This window comes from Siphateles boraxobius, unplaced genomic scaffold (assembly GCF_051911475.1).
Source record: "Siphateles boraxobius isolate OS27281-9 unplaced genomic scaffold, OSU_SipBor_1 258, whole genome shotgun sequence".
Classification (NCBI taxonomy): Eukaryota; Metazoa; Chordata; class Actinopteri; order Cypriniformes; family Leuciscidae; genus Siphateles; species Siphateles boraxobius.
The window spans coordinates 45,001-62,500 of record NW_027508874.1 but is presented as its reverse complement, the minus strand read 5'-3'; the positions used below and the strand labels follow the sequence as shown (position 1 = coordinate 62,500).

Here is a 17,500-nt window from a genome sequence, read left to right as displayed (position 1 = left end):
CATTATAACACATATGATGCATCTTCTTCATCTATTGCTTTTTGATATCATTTTAATATCTGAGTGCCACAAGATCCTGCTCAACCAATGGTCTTCCATGTTTAGATTTAAAGATTTCTTTGTTCACCGTTTCCCTAAATCTGATCATAACTCATACGCAGATGACGTATTTTGTATTCATTCTTTTGTAAATATGATGTCCAGATTTTTAACAAGACGACTATGAAGGATCTGAGGAGTAAGTCTGTGCTTCTGACGGGGTATCTGGAGTTTCTGATCACACACTACTGCACCAGAGACCAGTCTGACCCCGATGACATCACCACGACCTCTGACCCCGATGGACCCTGCGTTGACATCATCACGCCCTCTGACCCCGAGCAGAGAGGCTGTCAGCTGTCACTGTCCTTCTCTCGGCCAATCAGAGCCGTGTATCAAGAGCTGGAGAAGCGAGGAGTCGCTGTACGTATCGCTTCTCTCACACACACACACACACACACACACTAGCGCCGCACCGCTTAAACGATTCAGCTCATCACGATTTTGAAATAGCCGCTTATAACGTGCATTTGAAAAAGCAACACGTGTCAAACATCTTTCCAAACATGAGAAGCATTTCTGAACCTCTTGTCCAACAAAAGACGACATTTAATAACATGTTTTTCCTCCAAACTCACTTCATCAGGACAGCTGAGCTCCTCCTTCTGTGAGATGATGTGTTTCTGACACAGAATACGGCAGTTTATCTTCTGTTTATTCCGAGACAATTATGATCTCATAGGGATTCCTTTGCTAAAATCACGTACGGTTTCATTGCGATTAATTGGCATTAATTCGGTTTCATTGCGATTAATTGGCATTAATAGGCCTAATACAGCAGTATTTATTTTTCCCCACATTAATTTCACACGTCTAAGACAATTATGTGGTTTGGTTTCATTAATACAGTGTATAATTTTTTCTTGATTTACCCCGAAATAATGGAAGTGAAATGTGACAACATGCCCCATAGGTACATTATATGTTAAATGATAACATTAAATGTTATCTGATCTAATCAAAAAATATATCAGACACATTTTTTTGTGTGAGTTTGACAGCAAACACAAGGTAAAACACAGCAGCATAGTTCAAAACATAATAATAATGAATCATTTCTTAACATTGACTCTCAGTCTTTATTCATCTTTTTCGCATGGTTTCTCAATAGAATTCATAAAAGTATAGAATAAAATAGTAAGTTCTAATAGGGACTCATTGTAGCGCAGTGTGACAACATGCCCCGCCTGCACAACTGGGATTTAAACCAAGCGAGAGTGATAGATCAGCGTTAAAGAACTATATGAACTGTTAAATAACGGATATAAGATTAAAACAATATCAGGTTTGTCTCATTTTAAATAAACACAAAAAAACAGTAAAAAAAAAAAAAAAACACAAGACAGTGAGAAATTTACTTTTGCTATGGTTAAATAAATGTTCTGTCATATCTGGAAAGTTGTTCCAAATTTTGGCGCAATTTAGTCTCTATATAGTGGAGATATGGCAACTAGTAAATACACTAAGATGTTATGTGTGGAAGTATTTAAAACAAGTGTGTGACAACTAGCCCCGCATTAGTGTGTGCCCCGCTCTCCCCTACAGGCGGTGTATTCTGAGGGTGTAAGTGTGTGTTGTAAGTGTGTGTTTGCTGTTTTTCAGTGTGATATGCGTGAGCCTAACGTGCTGCGAGTGGCTCCGGTGCCGCTGTATAACTCCTTCACTGACGTCCATCGCTTCATCAGCGTTCTGGGATCAGCGCTGAGATCCAGCGGAGAATAACACTTGGGAACGAGAGCTTTTATTGGCTGCTGTTACTCTGTGAAGCTGCTCGTTAAACATGACGAGAGAGATTCAATTTTATATGTGAATGTTTGTATGGCCAATAAACATTTTTCTTCTCGTCTGCCTCTGTTCTGATGGATTTCAAAGGATTTTGTGCTAAACTATAGTCCAGCTAACAGAGAACGTTCTGGCAAGGTTATGAACAAACGTTCTTCCAGTAATACTAATAAAACGTTCATTCAGTTATCTAGTGTTTAATAATGTCCTCAAAATGTTGGCACAATAACTTTTATGCATCGTTTATGTAATTTTTCAGTTGGATGTTCGTCTAACATTTTTTGAATGTTTCTACTTGTTTTAGAACGTTCAGAGAACATTCAAAAGTAACGTTCAGAGAACATTCAAAAGTAACGTTCAGAGAACATTCAAAAGTAACGTTCAGAGAACATTCAAAAGTAACATTCAGAGAACATTCAAAAGGAACATAAACATTCAAAAGTAACATTCAGAGAACATTCAAAAGGAACATAAACATTCAAAAGTAACGTTCAGAGAACATTCAAAAGTAACGTTCAGAGAACATTCAAAAGTAACATTCAGAGAACATTCAAAAGTAACGTTCAGAGAACATTCAAAAGTAACATTCAGAGAACATTCAAAAGTAACGATCAGAGAACATTCAAAAGTAACGTTCAGAGAACATTCAAAAGTAACGATCAGAGAACATTCAAAAGTAACGATCAGAGAACATTCAAAAGTAACGTTCAGAGAACATTCAAAAGTAACGATCAGAGAACATTCAAAAGTAACGTTCAGAGAACATTCAAAAGTAACATTCAGAGAACATTCAAAAGTAACGTTCAGAGAACATTCAAAAGTAACGTTCAGAGAACATTCAAAAGTAACGATCAGAGAACATTCTAAAGTAACGTTCAGAGAACATTCAAAAGTAACGTTCAGAGAACATTCAAAAGTAACATTCAGAGAACATTCAAAAGTAACGTTCAGAGAACATTCAAAAGTAACATTCAGAGAACATTCAAAAGTAACGTTCAGAGAACATTCAAAAGTAACGATCAGAGAACATTCTAAAGTAACGTTCAGAGAACATTCAAAAGTAACATTCAGAGAACATTCAAAAGTAACATTCAGAGAACATTCAAAAGTAACGATCAGAGAACATTCAGAAGTAACGATCAGAGAACATTCAAAAGTAACGTTCAGAGAACATTCAAAAGTAACGATCAGAGAACATTCAAAAGTAACATTCAGAGAACATTCAAAAGTAACATTCAGAGAACATTCAAAAGTAACGATCAGAGAACATTCAAAAGTAACATTCAGAGAACATTCAAAAGTAACATTCAGAGAACATTCAAAAGTAACGATCAGAGAACATTCAAAAGTAACGTTCAGAGAACATTCAAAAGTAACGATCAGAGAACATTCAAAAGTAACGTTCAGAGAACATTCAAAAGGAACATAAACATTCAAAAGTAACGTTCAGAGAACATTCAAAAGTAACGATCAGAGAACATTCAAAAGTAACATTCAGAGAACATTCAAAAGTAACATTCAGAGAACATTCAAAAGTAACATTCAGAGAACATTCAAAAGTAACGATCAGAGAACATTCAAAAGTAACGTTCAGAGAACATTCAAAAGTAACGATCAGAGAACATTCAAAAGTAACGTTCAGAGAACATTCAAAAGTAACGTTCAGAGAACATTCAAAAGTAACGTTCAGAGAACATTCAAAAGTAACGTTCAGAGAACATTCAAAAGTAACGTTCAGAGAACATTCAAAAGTAACGTTCAGAGAACATTCAAAAGTAACGTTCAGAGAACATTCAAAAGTAACGTTCAGAGAACATTCAAAAGTAACGTTCAGAGAACATTCAAAAGTAACGTTCAGAGAACATTCAAAAGTAACGATCAGAGAACATTCAAAAGTAACGATCAGAGAACATTCAAAAGGAACATAAACATTCAAAAGTAACGTTCAGAGAACATTCAAAAGTAACGTTCAGAGAACATTCAAAAGTAACGATCAGAGAACATTCAAAAGTAACGATCAGAGAACATTCAAAAGTAACATTCAGAGAACATTCAAAAGTAACATTCAGAGAACATTCAAAAGTAACGTTCAGAGAACATTCAAAAGTAACGATCAGAGAACATTCAAAAGTAACGTTCAGAGAACATTCAAAAGTAACGATCAGAGAACATTCAAAAGTAACGTTCAGAGAACATTCAAAAGTAACGTTCAGAGAACATTCAAAAGTAACGTTCAGAGAACATTCAAAAGTAACGTTCAGAGAACATTCAAAAGTAACGTTCAGAGAACATTCAAAAGTAACGATCAGAGAACATTCAAAAGTAACGTTCAGAGAACATTCAAAAGTAACGTTCAGAGAACATTCAAAAGTAACGTTCAGAGAACATTCAAAAGTAACGTTCAGAGAACATTCAAAAGTAACGTTCAGAGAACATTCAAAAGTAACGTTCAGAGAACATTCAAAAGTAACGTTCAGAGAACATTCAAAAGTAACGTTCAGAGAACATTCAAAAGTAACGTTCAGAGAACATTCTAAAGTAACATTCAGAGAACATTCAAAAGTAACGTTCAGAGAACATTCAAAAGTAACGTTCAGAGAACATTCAAAAGGAACATAAACATTCAAAAGTAACATTCAGAGAACATTCAAAAGTAACGTTCAGAGAACATTCAAAAGTAACGATCAGAGAACATTCAAAAGTAACGTTCAGAGAACATTCAAAAGTAACGATCAGAGAACATTCAAAGGTAAAGTTCAGAGAACATTCAAAAGTAACGTTCAGAGAACATTCAAAAGTAACGATCAGAGAACATTCAAAAGTAAAGTTCAGAGAACATTCAAAAGGAACATAAACATTCAAAAGTAACATTCAGAGAACATTCAAAAGTAACGTTCAGAGAACATTCAAAAGTAACGTTCAGAGAACATTCAAAAGTAACGATCAGAGAACATTCAAAAGTAACGTTCAGAGAACATTCAAAAGTAACGATCAGAGAACATTCAAAAGTAACGTTCAGAGAACATTCAAAAGTAACGATCAGAGAACATTCAAAAGTAACGTTCAGAGAACATTCAAAAGTAACGATCAGAGAACATTCAAAAGTAACGTTCAGAGAACATTCAAAAGTAACGTTCAGAGAACATTCAAAAGTAACGTTCAGAGAACATTCAAAAGTAACGTTCAGAGAACATTCAAAAGTAACGTTCAGAGAACATTCAAAAGTAACGTTCAGAGAACATTCAAAAGTAACGATCAGAGAACATTCAAAAGTAACGTTCAGAGAACATTCAAAAGTAACGTTCAGAGAACATTCAAAAGTAACGTTCAGAGAACATTCAAAAGTAACGTTCAGAGAACATTCAAAACGTCTCAGGTTACTATTGTAACCATAGTTCCCTGAGAACAGGGAACGAGACGATGCGTCCATCGACGCCATGGGAACGCCCCCAGCGTGACTGCGTCTGAAGCATCTATGTCAACTAGTCCAATGGAAAGAATGAGCGTCACGGGCGGGTGACGTCATGACCAGGATATGATAAAAGCACATCCGGTGCAAACCGGCATTAGCTTCGAAAATTGCCGAAGCAAGCCGATCACAGGGATGCAGGAAGTATGGCAGGGTGACGCATCGTCTCGTTCCCTGTTCTCAGGGAACTATGGTTACAATAGTAACCTGAGACGTTCCCTTACGAAGGGAACTCAACGATGCGTCCATCGACGCCATGGGAACGAGAATACCCAAAGCGCCAGAATTCCAAGTACCTGAGTGTCAGTCTGTTGTAACTAAGCACTAAGCACCTGAGAACCTGGGGCAGCATCCAGGTCCAAGCTGTAAAACCTCATGAATGTGAGCGGTGAGGACCAGCCCGCCGCATCACAAACGTCTTGGAGAGAACTCCAGATAATACGCTTAGAAGCCATACTCCTAGTGGAATGAGCCCTGACCACCAAATGGTTGGCCAGAAGACTCACAAGCAAGAAGAATAGTCTCGACTATCTATATGCTCAATAGGTTGGATTTTCTCGACAGAGAAGTCCGATGAACATAAGTGTCCAGTGCTCGCACTGGCACAAGAGGTTCAGCTTTTCCTGGTCCGAAAAATGGGGGAGGACAGAAACCTGCAGCACAATAGGCCTCGGAATAATGGTAGGCACCTTTGGAACATATCCATGTTTCGGGTAAGATTGCCTTGGCCATCCCAGTGCACTCAAGGCAGGTGGGGACCGAAAGGGCCTGAAGGTCTGACTCTTATAGGGACGAAATAGCTAGCAGAAAATAGTCTTAAAAGAAAGGAACTTCTCTGAGACCAAATCTAAGGGCTCGAAGGGAGCCCCAGATAGGCCTTCTAGAACTATTGCAAGGTCCCAAGCCAGCACCTTAGTGCAAGTTGCATGCCTCAGCCTCAAAGTGCCACGAAGGAAACGAGTGATCAGGGGGTCTCGACCCAAAAATGTACTACCCACCAGGGCGTGGAAAGCCGCAATGGCCGCCACACATATTATACCTTAAGCGTGGAAGGACATAGACCTGATACAAAGCGTTCTTGCAGAAACTCGAATACTGTGTTTACTGAACAGTTAACCGGATCCCACTGACGCTGGTAACACCAAGAAGTGAAAAACTCTCGAAATAGTGAATATAGTTTCCTCGTAGCGGGAGCTCTGGAGCTTAGAATGGTCTAATCAACCTCGGTTGAGAGACCACTCTCTATGAGTTGGGCCCCCTCAGAGGCCAAACCCACAGTTCCCAAATCCCCTGCCGGGGGTGCAATATTGCATCCCCTGCCTGAGACAGAAGGTCTCTCCTGATCGGGACCTCCAAGGGAGGTCCGTCGAGGAGAAAAATTAGGTCCGCAAACCAAATTCAGCTCGGCCAGGCTGGTGCTACTAAATAGGCTTATTCCATCCTGGCGGATTCACTCCAGAACTCCTGGGAGCAGAGCAACAGAGGGAAATGCGTACAGACGTAGCCTCGGCCACGTCTGCACCATAGCATCCAGCCCCGAGGGGACTGGTTGAGTGAGGGATAACCAGAGTGGACAGTGCGTCGTATGCTGAGACGAGAACAAATCCACTTCTGCCTGGCCGTAAAACTCCCATATTTGCTCCACCGCCTCGGGGTGGAGTCCCCTGGCCTCAGCCCCTGCCTCGACAGGGTGTCTGCTCCAATATTCTGGCCCCCCCTGGAATATACACTGCCCTCAGACAGCGTAATTTCTTGAGGGACCAAAATAAGAGGCCACCAACGTGTTGTCTGTGGGTCAAGAACCAGAGTTTCCTCCATATAACCAAGGCGCGGGGATACTGCCGCGTGATCTTGATCGTAAGGAGTGGGTTTCCCCTCAGGGAGAACCCTCTGGTCCTGAGCCACCTCTGTAAAGGTCTCACGTACAGCAGGTCAAAGGGTATCACATTGGACGCTGCTGCCCTGAGGCCTAACAGTCACTGTTCCAGAACAACACATGATGGCCCCTCAGGTCTGGGAGGAGATGTCTCAACGCATTGAAGACGACCATCATCTCTAGGCAATTCATGTGCCAAGAGAGATGATGACTCCTCCACAAGCCCTGAGCTGAGCGGCCTTCCAATACCGCTCCCCAGCCGGTGAGGGAAGCATCTGTCGAGATCACAACTCGATGGCAAAGAGCTCCCAACACCGGACCCTGGGTTAAGAACCAGTGTTTCCTCCATATAACCAAGGTGCGGAGACACCGCCGCGTGATCTTGATCATACGAAGTGGGTTTCCCCTCGGGGAGAACCCTCTGGTCCTGAGCCACCACTGTAAAGGTCTCATGTACAGCAGGCCAAAAGTTATCCCGTTGGACGCTGCTGTCACAAGACCCAACAGTCTCTCTAACTGTTTTACAGTGCGTGACTGGCCTAGCCTCAGCTCTTTTGTGGCTGTTAGGATAGCAGCTACACGAACGGGCGACAGAGTGGCCCGCATCGTCACTGAATCCCATACCACACCAAGGAAAGTGGTTCTCTGTACTGGAGAAAGCACACTCTTCTTGGCATTGAGCCTCAACCCCAACATCTGCATAGGAGCGAGAACGACACCTCGGTGCCGAACCGCTAACTGTTCTGATTCCGCTAGAATCAGCCAGTCATCTATGCAATTCAGAATGCATATACACTGCAGCCTGGCGGGGCCAGAGCTGCGTCTACACGCTTCGTGAATGTGCGGGGTGATAGAGCTAGACCGAAAGGAAGTGCCTGATACTGGTGTTCTTTGCCCCAAAGAAAACCTCAGGAACCTCCTGTGCTGAGGGAGGATGGAGATATGGAAGTATGCGTCTTTTAGATCTATCGTGAAAAACCAGTCCTCGGATCTGATTTGAGTCACGATCTGTTTGAGTGTCAGCATTTTGGAATTGAGTTCCAGCACCAAACACTCCAACAGACGAAGATCTAGTATGTGACGCAGCTCTCCATCCTTTTTTGGAACAATGAGATAACGACTGTAAAGACCCGACGCAATGTCGGGTGAGTACACCTGCTCTATAGCTTCCTTTGCTAACAGGGCCTTTACCTCTTGCTCCATTACCAGAGCCTGCTCGGGATGCACCACTGTGGGCAGCACCCCGTTGTAACGAGGAGGACGAGAACCAAACTGGATTCTGTATCCTTTCTCTACAATCTGCAGGACCCAATGAGAAATATTCGGCAGAAGCTTCCACGCTGCCAGAAAATTTACTAAGGGAACCAGCCTCTCGAGGCTGGTCTCTGGTGTTATCGAGACAGCCAATTCCGGAGCCTGAAACATAATGGCAGGAACTACCTGAACTGGCCGCTCTAAGGCCCCCCTCAGAGGGCGCGAAACCGATGCTGTGCCGCAGCATAGCATCAGCGACTCGCTGGAGACCGCTGCGCCCTGAAGCACCGAGGGTGGCAGGGTTGGCAGAAGGGTCTCGTGAGGACCCCGAAATGGAACGGGCACCGTAAAATGAGGTGTACACCGCTCCACTTCGGTCGGGGCTGTCCTCACAGGCCTGATGCGTGAACATCAGGACCTTTTTTTCTTTTGAGCCGCAGCCTTCTCAGCGTGAAGAACGGTCCTCGGATCCGGCTTCTGCTTTGAAGGCTTTGGCTGCTGTGTTGTGTATGAGAAACTAGACGGCTGGAGCTGCTCACGCCCAGCAGCCCCAGGGGGTTGGACATAGCGAGGGAGAGATTATCTTGTATCTTTCTCTATGATTCCCATCAAATTGAGCCAGAGGTGTCTCTCAGTGACCACAAGGGCTGCCATCCCTGAGAGATAAATCTGTGGCCCGACGGAGTTCTCAAACCCCATCGGGCCAAACTCCCTCACTTCTGTCCAAATACCGCAGCAGGTCAGCCTGATATGCTTGTAGCACTGCTATGGTGTGCAAGCAGGCCCATGCTAGACCCACTGCCATATATGCTTTTCCCACTAGATTAAAAAATAGTTTTCTTTAATGGTTTAGTGAGAGAAGCCGACGCCTTCAGGTACGATACTGAACCGGGAGACAGATAGCTCGCAAGCGTCTGTTCTACCCGGGGTATAGCCATACCCTCTTAACCCCCAAATATCTGAATATACATGAATGTGGGGGCTAAAAGACAAGAGGAGAAAGGCTTTTTCCATGATCTAGACAGCTCGCTGTGCAGATCGGGAAAAATGGAAGGCCCCGTGATGGAGGTGGAAAAATAGAGGGAAGGAAACTCGTTTAATTTATTTTATTTTTAGGACGAGTGCCCCCTTATTTCTGCTGGCCATAAATATTTAATTTATCTACAGCCTTAGTAAACACTTCCACCAGCTTATTATTTTTTATATATATTTTTTATATATATTCACTTTATTTTATATATAATATATAAACTATCATATATATATAGGCTATATATATTTCTCATACGCTGGGGAAAGAGATGGCAAATTCACTTCCCCCATGATTGTGTCACTTTCAATGCCCAGCACATCTACCTCCTCGGAGGTAGAGCACTGAAGCATTGATTTCTCTCTCTCCCCGGGCGGAAGAGACCGCAGCGCGGGCTTCCGAGACCGGCGAGAGAGCACTGGATCCCTCGTGGAAAGGGAGGAGATAAGATCCGCGGACCCGTCTCCAACCCCGTAAAGAGATCCTATTCGCGATCCACAGGAATGCATTCTCCGCGCTGCCTCGGCAGACGCGGGACCTGTCACCCTGAGAATTGCGAGCCCGGCCACTTTCCTCGAAAAGTGACAGGCGGGAGCGGAGCATGCGAAGCGAAAGCTTCTCACAATGTTGGCAATCAGCCCCCTCGGAGGCTGATACCGCATGCTCTACTCCCAAACACATCACACAAAGCTCGTGTGTGTCCCTACTCGTTAAATAGCGCGAGCAGGGAGAACACAGAGTTGTGCAATTGTTTAGTTTCCATAAATATATATATATATCAGACAGACAACAGTAAATATAACAGACAGTTTGACACAGATCGCTTGCTGAGGCAACAGAAGCTAATGCCGGTTTGCACCGGATGTGCTTTTATCATATCCTGGTCATGACGTCACCCGCCCGTGACGCTCATTCTTTCCATTGGACTAGTTGACATAGATGCTTCAGACGCAGTCACGCTGGGGGCGTTCCCATGGCGTCGATGGACGCATCGTTGAGTTCCCTTCGTAAGGGAAGTAACGTTCAGAGAACATTCAAAAGGAACATAAACATTCAAAAGTAACATTCAGAGAACATTCAAAAGGAACATAAACATTCAAAAGTAACGTTCAGAGAACATTCAAAAGTAACGTTCAGAGAACATTCAAAAGTAACGTTCAGAGAACATTCAAAAGTAACGTTCAGAGAACATTCAAAAGTAACATTCAGAGAACATTCAAAAGGAACATAAACATTCAAAAGTAACATTCAGAGAACATTCAAAAGGAACATAAACATTCAAAAGTAACGTTCAGAGAACATTCAAAAGTAACGTTCAGAGAACATTCAAAAGTAACATTCAGAGAACATTCAAAAGTAACGTTCAGAGAACATTCAAAAGTAACATTCAGAGAACATTCAAAAGTAACGATCAGAGAACATTCAAAAGTAACGTTCAGAGAACATTCAAAAGTAACATTCAGAGAACATTCAAAAGTAACGTTCAGAGAACATTCAAAAGTAACGTTCAGAGAACATTCAAAAGTAACATTCAGAGAACATTCAAAAGTAACGTTCAGAGAACATTCAAAAGTAACGTTCAGAGAACATTCAAAAGTAACATTCAGAGAACATTCAAAAGTAACATTCAGAGAACATTCAAAAGTAACGTTCAGAGAACATTCAAAAGTAACGTTCAGAGAACATTCAAAAGTAACGATCAGAGAATATTCAAAAGTAACGTTCAGAGAACATTCAAAAGTAACGATCAGAGAACATTCAAAAGTAACGTTCAGAGAACATTCAAAAGTAACGTTCAGAGAACATTCAAAAGTAACATTCAGAGAACATTCAAAAGTAACGTTCAGAGAACATTCAAAAGTAACATTCAGAGAACATTCAAAAGTAACGTTCAGAGAACATTCAAAAGTAACGATCAGAGAACATTCAAAAGTAACGTTCAGAGAACATTCAAAAGTAACGATCAGAGAACATTCAAAAGTAACGATCAGAGAACATTCAAAAGTAACGTTCAGAGAACATTCAAAAGTAACGTTCAGAGAACATTCAAAAGTAACGATCAGAGAACATTCAAAAGTAACGATCAGAGAACATTCAAAAGTAACATTCAGAGAACATTCAAAAGTAACGATCAGAGAACATTCAAAAGTAACGATCAGAGAACATTCAAAAGTAACGTTCAGAGAACATTCAAAAGTAACGTTCAGAGAACATTCAAAAGTAACGATCAGAGAACATTCAAAAGTAACGTTAAGAGAACATTCAAAAGTAACGTTCAGAGAACATTCAAAAGTAACGTTCAGAGAACATTCAAAATCTCATTATAGAGTTTGTGTAGACTATAGACTAGACTATGAAACATTAAATTCAAGTGGTTTGGTTTTTTACTGATATTACAATTTTATTCAATAATTATTTTCATTTTGTCCGACAACTATAACCAGCCAATTAAAATTCTATACTATTTTGTCTAAATAAATCATTTAAAAGAAAGAAAGCTGAAACCTAAAATCAAAGTCAATTTAAGCATCTCAATATTAATGTGCAGTATGATAAATGGAGATTCATTTTGAGATTTGCTGAAGTGTTAAATGTTAAATTATTTGTGTTTTTAAAGGTTAACTGTAAGGGATTGTTCAATGACAACATATTTCGACCTATATCTCGTAACTCAGTCTTTATCTCAGCAATTTAGTGCAGTAAACTATGAAACTAACTCTTAAACAAGCATCATTTGTACTTTGCTCTGAAGTGAGTTATTTATTAGTGAATCGTAAAACGACCCCCTGATGGGAAAACGTGTCGTGTTTGTTGAGGGACGTTTGTCCTTCAGCTTCATTCAAGCTTCATTAAACCGAGAGTCTCTTCAGATGATCTGAACGCTTTATGTGACTCTGAAACTCTTCTCACACTCTGAATGAATCCTGATGAACTTTAATTCGAGCTGCTCTGTTCTTCTCAGTCGATCCATGAGAGAAACTCCAGGATGTTTTCTGTTATGCAATGCTAGTACTTGTTTTGCTTATCATCTAGAAGATAATTTACCATGTCTTACATCTATTTCTGCAAATGTTTGCTGAACAGGTTTTATTGTCTTATAATGTGACTCAATGATGCCTTTTATTTGCTAAAGACCATTTAACATGTGTGTCTCCCTGGGAGTTCATTCGCATCCGCATTTAAAGCTGAACTTTAGCAGCATGAGTTCTGACATGAGCCCGGCTAACACAAATATGTTCAGCTAAGTTATGAAAACAGTATTTCTGAATGTTCAAAACATCCAGTTTTTCAAATGTGTAAAAAAAAAATTTTGTTCTACAAAAGCTAAAACTGAAATAAGAAATATTAGATAAATATATAAAAATATATTGAAAATATATAAAATTATAAAAATGACAAAAATACACAACAAAACTACAACTTTAAATAAAATTAATACAAAAACAGAAACACAGTCGTGTCCAAAAGTGACGTCCGGAGAGGATGTTTTTTTTCAATGACCCGTCAATTTCCATTAAACCATTAAAGGGGTCATACAATGACATTTTCATACAAGTTAATTTGATTCTTTAGGGTCTAAATGAAAAGTTTGTAATATACTTTAATTAAAAATTTTCGTTAGTATTGTAAGAAAACGCTAATTTTACCTTGTCAAAAACAGCTCTGTTTTTAGCACGCCATTTCAGTGCATGTGTCTTTAAATGATAATGAGCTTCGCTGACTCCGCCCCTCTGTTCTGCTGGCGTTCATAACAGCGCTATGACCACTGCACGTGGAGTGTTTCCTTGACAACAGTTGAGGGTATAGGAGAAAAATGGCAGCGGGAGTTTCTGAGGAGGACCATAGACAGTAAAAGAAATGGACAGAGCGACCCCGTTGATTTCAACGGAGAGAGTTGAATCCAAACATGGGCACTCACTTCCTGATAGCCAAGCGTTCTGCGCAGGCTCAAACTGAGCTTGATGACGTAGATGTCACGTGAGCAACCTGACTGGGAGTTGTAAATCTTCTAGTAGCTGTGCCAAGACAAATCTTAATCATAATAATATAATACAATGTTTATTAATATATTACAATAATATTAATATAACTACTTACGCTATATAATTACAATATGACATCTTACATTAAAACATTATAGGCCTGGCAAAAGAAGTGGCTAAAATCGACTTTAAAATAGCCTACTTTTGGATTGTAATCGTTTGAGTAGCCTGCAGTTCTAGTAATTTTAGTTAGTTAGTTTATTTAGCTTATTTTGAACATGTTTATATATATATATATATATATATATATATATATATATATATATATACACACACACACACACACACACACACACACACACACACACACACACACATATATATATAATACAATCAAAAATAACAGATAAATAAGTACATGTACATCTCAGCACAATCTTCCAAAATTATTAAAAGTGATTCAAATAGGCACATACATACATAAACGCACACATTTACAATTGTTCTTTTTCGTTTCCTTCTACATCAAACAGAATAATAACCCATCCAAAAAAGACTTATTAGTATATAAGCCCAGGAACCATACTATAAAATACTATCCCCTCGCGTCATTTTCACATATTCAATGTGACCATATAATATTCCAAAATATAAATCATGTAGTTTTGGCTAATAAATCATGATCAAAAACACTTGAACAAAAACGTTTTTCTTTATTTCACGTTATGTAGGCTAGGACATTTGTACATGGCTTCCGAACGGGATCACATTCATCTTCAAGCGTAGATCTATAAATAAATAAAGGAACAACGTTAACCGCGATAGACATTGAGATGGGTTTTTTCTTCTTCCATTGCATGTATAATTTCCTGATAATTTCCCCATCCCCCGTTAATATATATAGGTGAAGTAGATAAATAATTTAAAGTTCGTGGATAAATGTTACTTCATATGTATTCACTTGCCACATATCAAATTATTTCGAATTATTTCAAATTCATCAAAAACGTTGTTGAAATATTTTGTCGCGTTGCTTTTATGGACTCTATCTATGCCATGGGCTGACTTTAGACAGTAAAAGATTGCCTGCGAGCTTCTCCTCCTGTCTATACGGTAATGTCTCTATTGTGCGACATAAAGTCGCGTGGTTATGACGCAATTTTTAGCCTATTTTTACAAGAATGGCTTCTACGGGGCCATAACGTAAGATACAAAGTATTGGAGCCTTTTATACATTGTCGTGTTTCTTTAGAAATAAATAATGGACAAATGGAGTCTTTGGACGCCTCAGATGTAAAGTTATTCGCTGTCAAAGTGACGCCAAAATGAATGGGAGTCAATGGGATGCTAACAGCAGGTGATAGCCAGCTACAATGGCGGCCCCCGGAGGCAGCTTCAACTTCCGGCTGATGGATTACCCCCTTGAGGAGGACACATCTGTGCAACCTTCAGTTTGAACCGGAGTCGGAACAAGATGACGGCCCGGAGAAGTTCGACAATTAAGGCTCGAACATGACGTTTCTGAATGGTTGGTTATTATATTGTCACTTTGATCTATCTTTGTGTACTGGCAGGGTAGAGTAACTTAGTGAGATGTACGAACGCTATGTGTTTACTGATGTAAGTTATACGTACTCAGTTTGTAATAACACAATAACCATAACGCGTTGTTCATTATAAACGTGGTATTATGAATTATATTGAGAACGTCGTACATAGAAAACATGCCGTATGTACCCCGAGTGTAAACCTTAGCCGCATTCATCGTGAAGCGATTTGCAAAGATTAATATAAAGGTTAATACAATTTTGCACTTACTTTTTCTGGAGGTTCAGCAGGGAGACATGAATAGTTGGTAACGATTCTTTTTTCAGGAGCAGCTTCTTATCAAAATCAGCTTTATAAGTTACTTCCTTCGTTAATAAAGCAGTCTGGTGAGAAAAGATTTGCGAATCGCGCAAACATGAAAGCATTGACGTTGCTCGTGGGGAATATTCCCTTCGAAAACAAAACTCAGCCACTGTGTCTTCAGCGGTTCGGATTTAGGAACATCAAAATTACTGCTGTGTTCGTTATTACACCCAAGAACAGAACACCACAATCGCTTAGACGCCATCCTGCTCCAGCGTATCAACAATGACGGACTATGATGACTGACAGCTCGCTCAGGGCAGGGATCTGTTGAAACGCTGCTGTCAATCAACAATCGTGGGAGGGGCGTCGATTTAGTGACGTCACAAAATCGAACGGCTCAATTTGAGGCAGGGGAAAACATATACATGAATATCAGTCACATGACCTCTTATGTCATCCGCTCTTTTTCCAGTTGACTGCCGCCATCTTGAGTACCTGCCGGGTAGCGATATTTTTTTTCACAGGATGGTAGGGGAAGACTCATGAATATTCATTAGGGAACTCATGCCTGATTGGTCTGATGACCTACCCCCTAACCCTGTCCCTAAACCTACCAGTCACTGAGGTTAACACCAATCAGGCATGAGTTCCCTAATGAATATTCATGAGTATTCCCCTACCATCCTGTGAAAAAAAATATCGCTGCCGGGTACTGTCTACAATACTGACGGCATTAGCTAGGAAGCAGATTTTCTCTGTTTGTTTCACTTTATACATAACCAACTTTGTTTATGTAAACCCTGTGTGTATTTGACAGTATTCGCGCAATAAGACTAGAAAAATAACTTCATTCAGTAACCTGTCGCTGTTGTTAGACAGGCTTAGTGCGCGTGCGCTTCGGGTGTACGCGCTCAGAAAAGCGGTCGTTAGAACCGCGCATCAACACGTGAATGACTTGTTAGCAAATGCAAATAATGAACTTATGTGAACTGCATTGTCCCGTTGCTTTGCGTTAACATTTGATGTGAATATACGTCGCGTTGTAGCCTATGCTGAGACGGAGGCGCCAGAACTGCAACTGATAGAATGCACGATACTACGACATTTCTTCAGAAGCAGATGGTGGATATATTTTAATCCACGATCATAAATCGTGATATCGCACAGCCCTAAGCTAGCGTAAGCTCATTATCATTTACATCCACTCACCACAGACAACATGAACACTGCACAGAGAGTTTGCACACACAAACCACTGTTATAACATAAAAGCAAGCAGCTGCGTGTATGGTTGGGCAAGATATGATTGAAGGATTTTGACTGAATGCGCGCAAAGTGCGCTCCCTTAATAATTCCTAAAAAGCTGACATCAGTTAATCGCGATCTCACATCTCTGTTAATATCAATTAAGCTGACTGCACAATGAATCTTTCATAATATATACACTTTGTTTGTTACAATTAGAGGATTTGTCAGCATACAGAGCTCTGAACAAAAAGTCAGTTTTGAGCATAGAGGTTTTGAGTAGTGAGGAGAGTCTATCTTAAATGCTTCTGATTGGCCTTTGCGTTGAAGAAATCAACAGATATGTCTGTGATTGGCTACATCGCTCAACGCTGCAAACGTGTTTTAAAAGGAAACTCTGGCCTGTAAGTCGTTTCTATTTTGTTTTAGTTCTTGTTGCTTTTCTGCAAAAATGTATTAGTTTTTATATGTTTTATTCATAGATATTTCTAGTTTGCGGGAGTCCCGCGAATCGTTTAGTCTCCCTGCAACGCGCACACACACAGAGAGTTGCCGCTCGCACTCGCCATTAAATCTAGTCCCGCGCCGCACTCTTTTGCATTGGGAGTGCACATCTCTAGATCAAGAGCCCGGCCCGATGATAGTGACGGGAAATATCGGCCCGCAAGTTCGGGCTCGGACAGAGAATAAGCTCTACTTCCTTTGCGACTGACGTATCGATCTTGCCGAATCAGGTACTCAAGATGGCGGAAGGCAAGTTTTAGAATTGAGTGACGTCAGTGAGGAGACGTTGGTGACATCATCTGATATTCATGTATAAGGAGATTAAAACAAAAACACTGGATAGATTTTTATCATTATATGATGGTTGTGTACAGGCACTGCCAACACACATTTCAGTACAATCA

The 17,500-nt window shown here is 40.5% G+C and overlaps 1 protein-coding gene across 1 annotated transcript in view; it reads left to right on the top strand.

Moving 5' to 3' along the window:
• kynu (kynureninase) overlaps positions 1-1,940 on the top strand; it is a 16,843-nt gene extending 14,903 nt beyond the window's left edge. Inside the window, exons 12-13 of the mRNA XM_077244035.1 lie at positions 205-462; positions 1,702-1,940. Coding sequence (XP_077100150.1) covers positions 205-462; positions 1,702-1,821 — 378 coding nt within the window. The 3' untranslated portion in view covers positions 1,822-1,940. The remainder of the gene's footprint in view (positions 1-204; positions 463-1,701) is intronic.
• Positions 1,941-17,500: the final 15,560 nt, after the last annotated feature.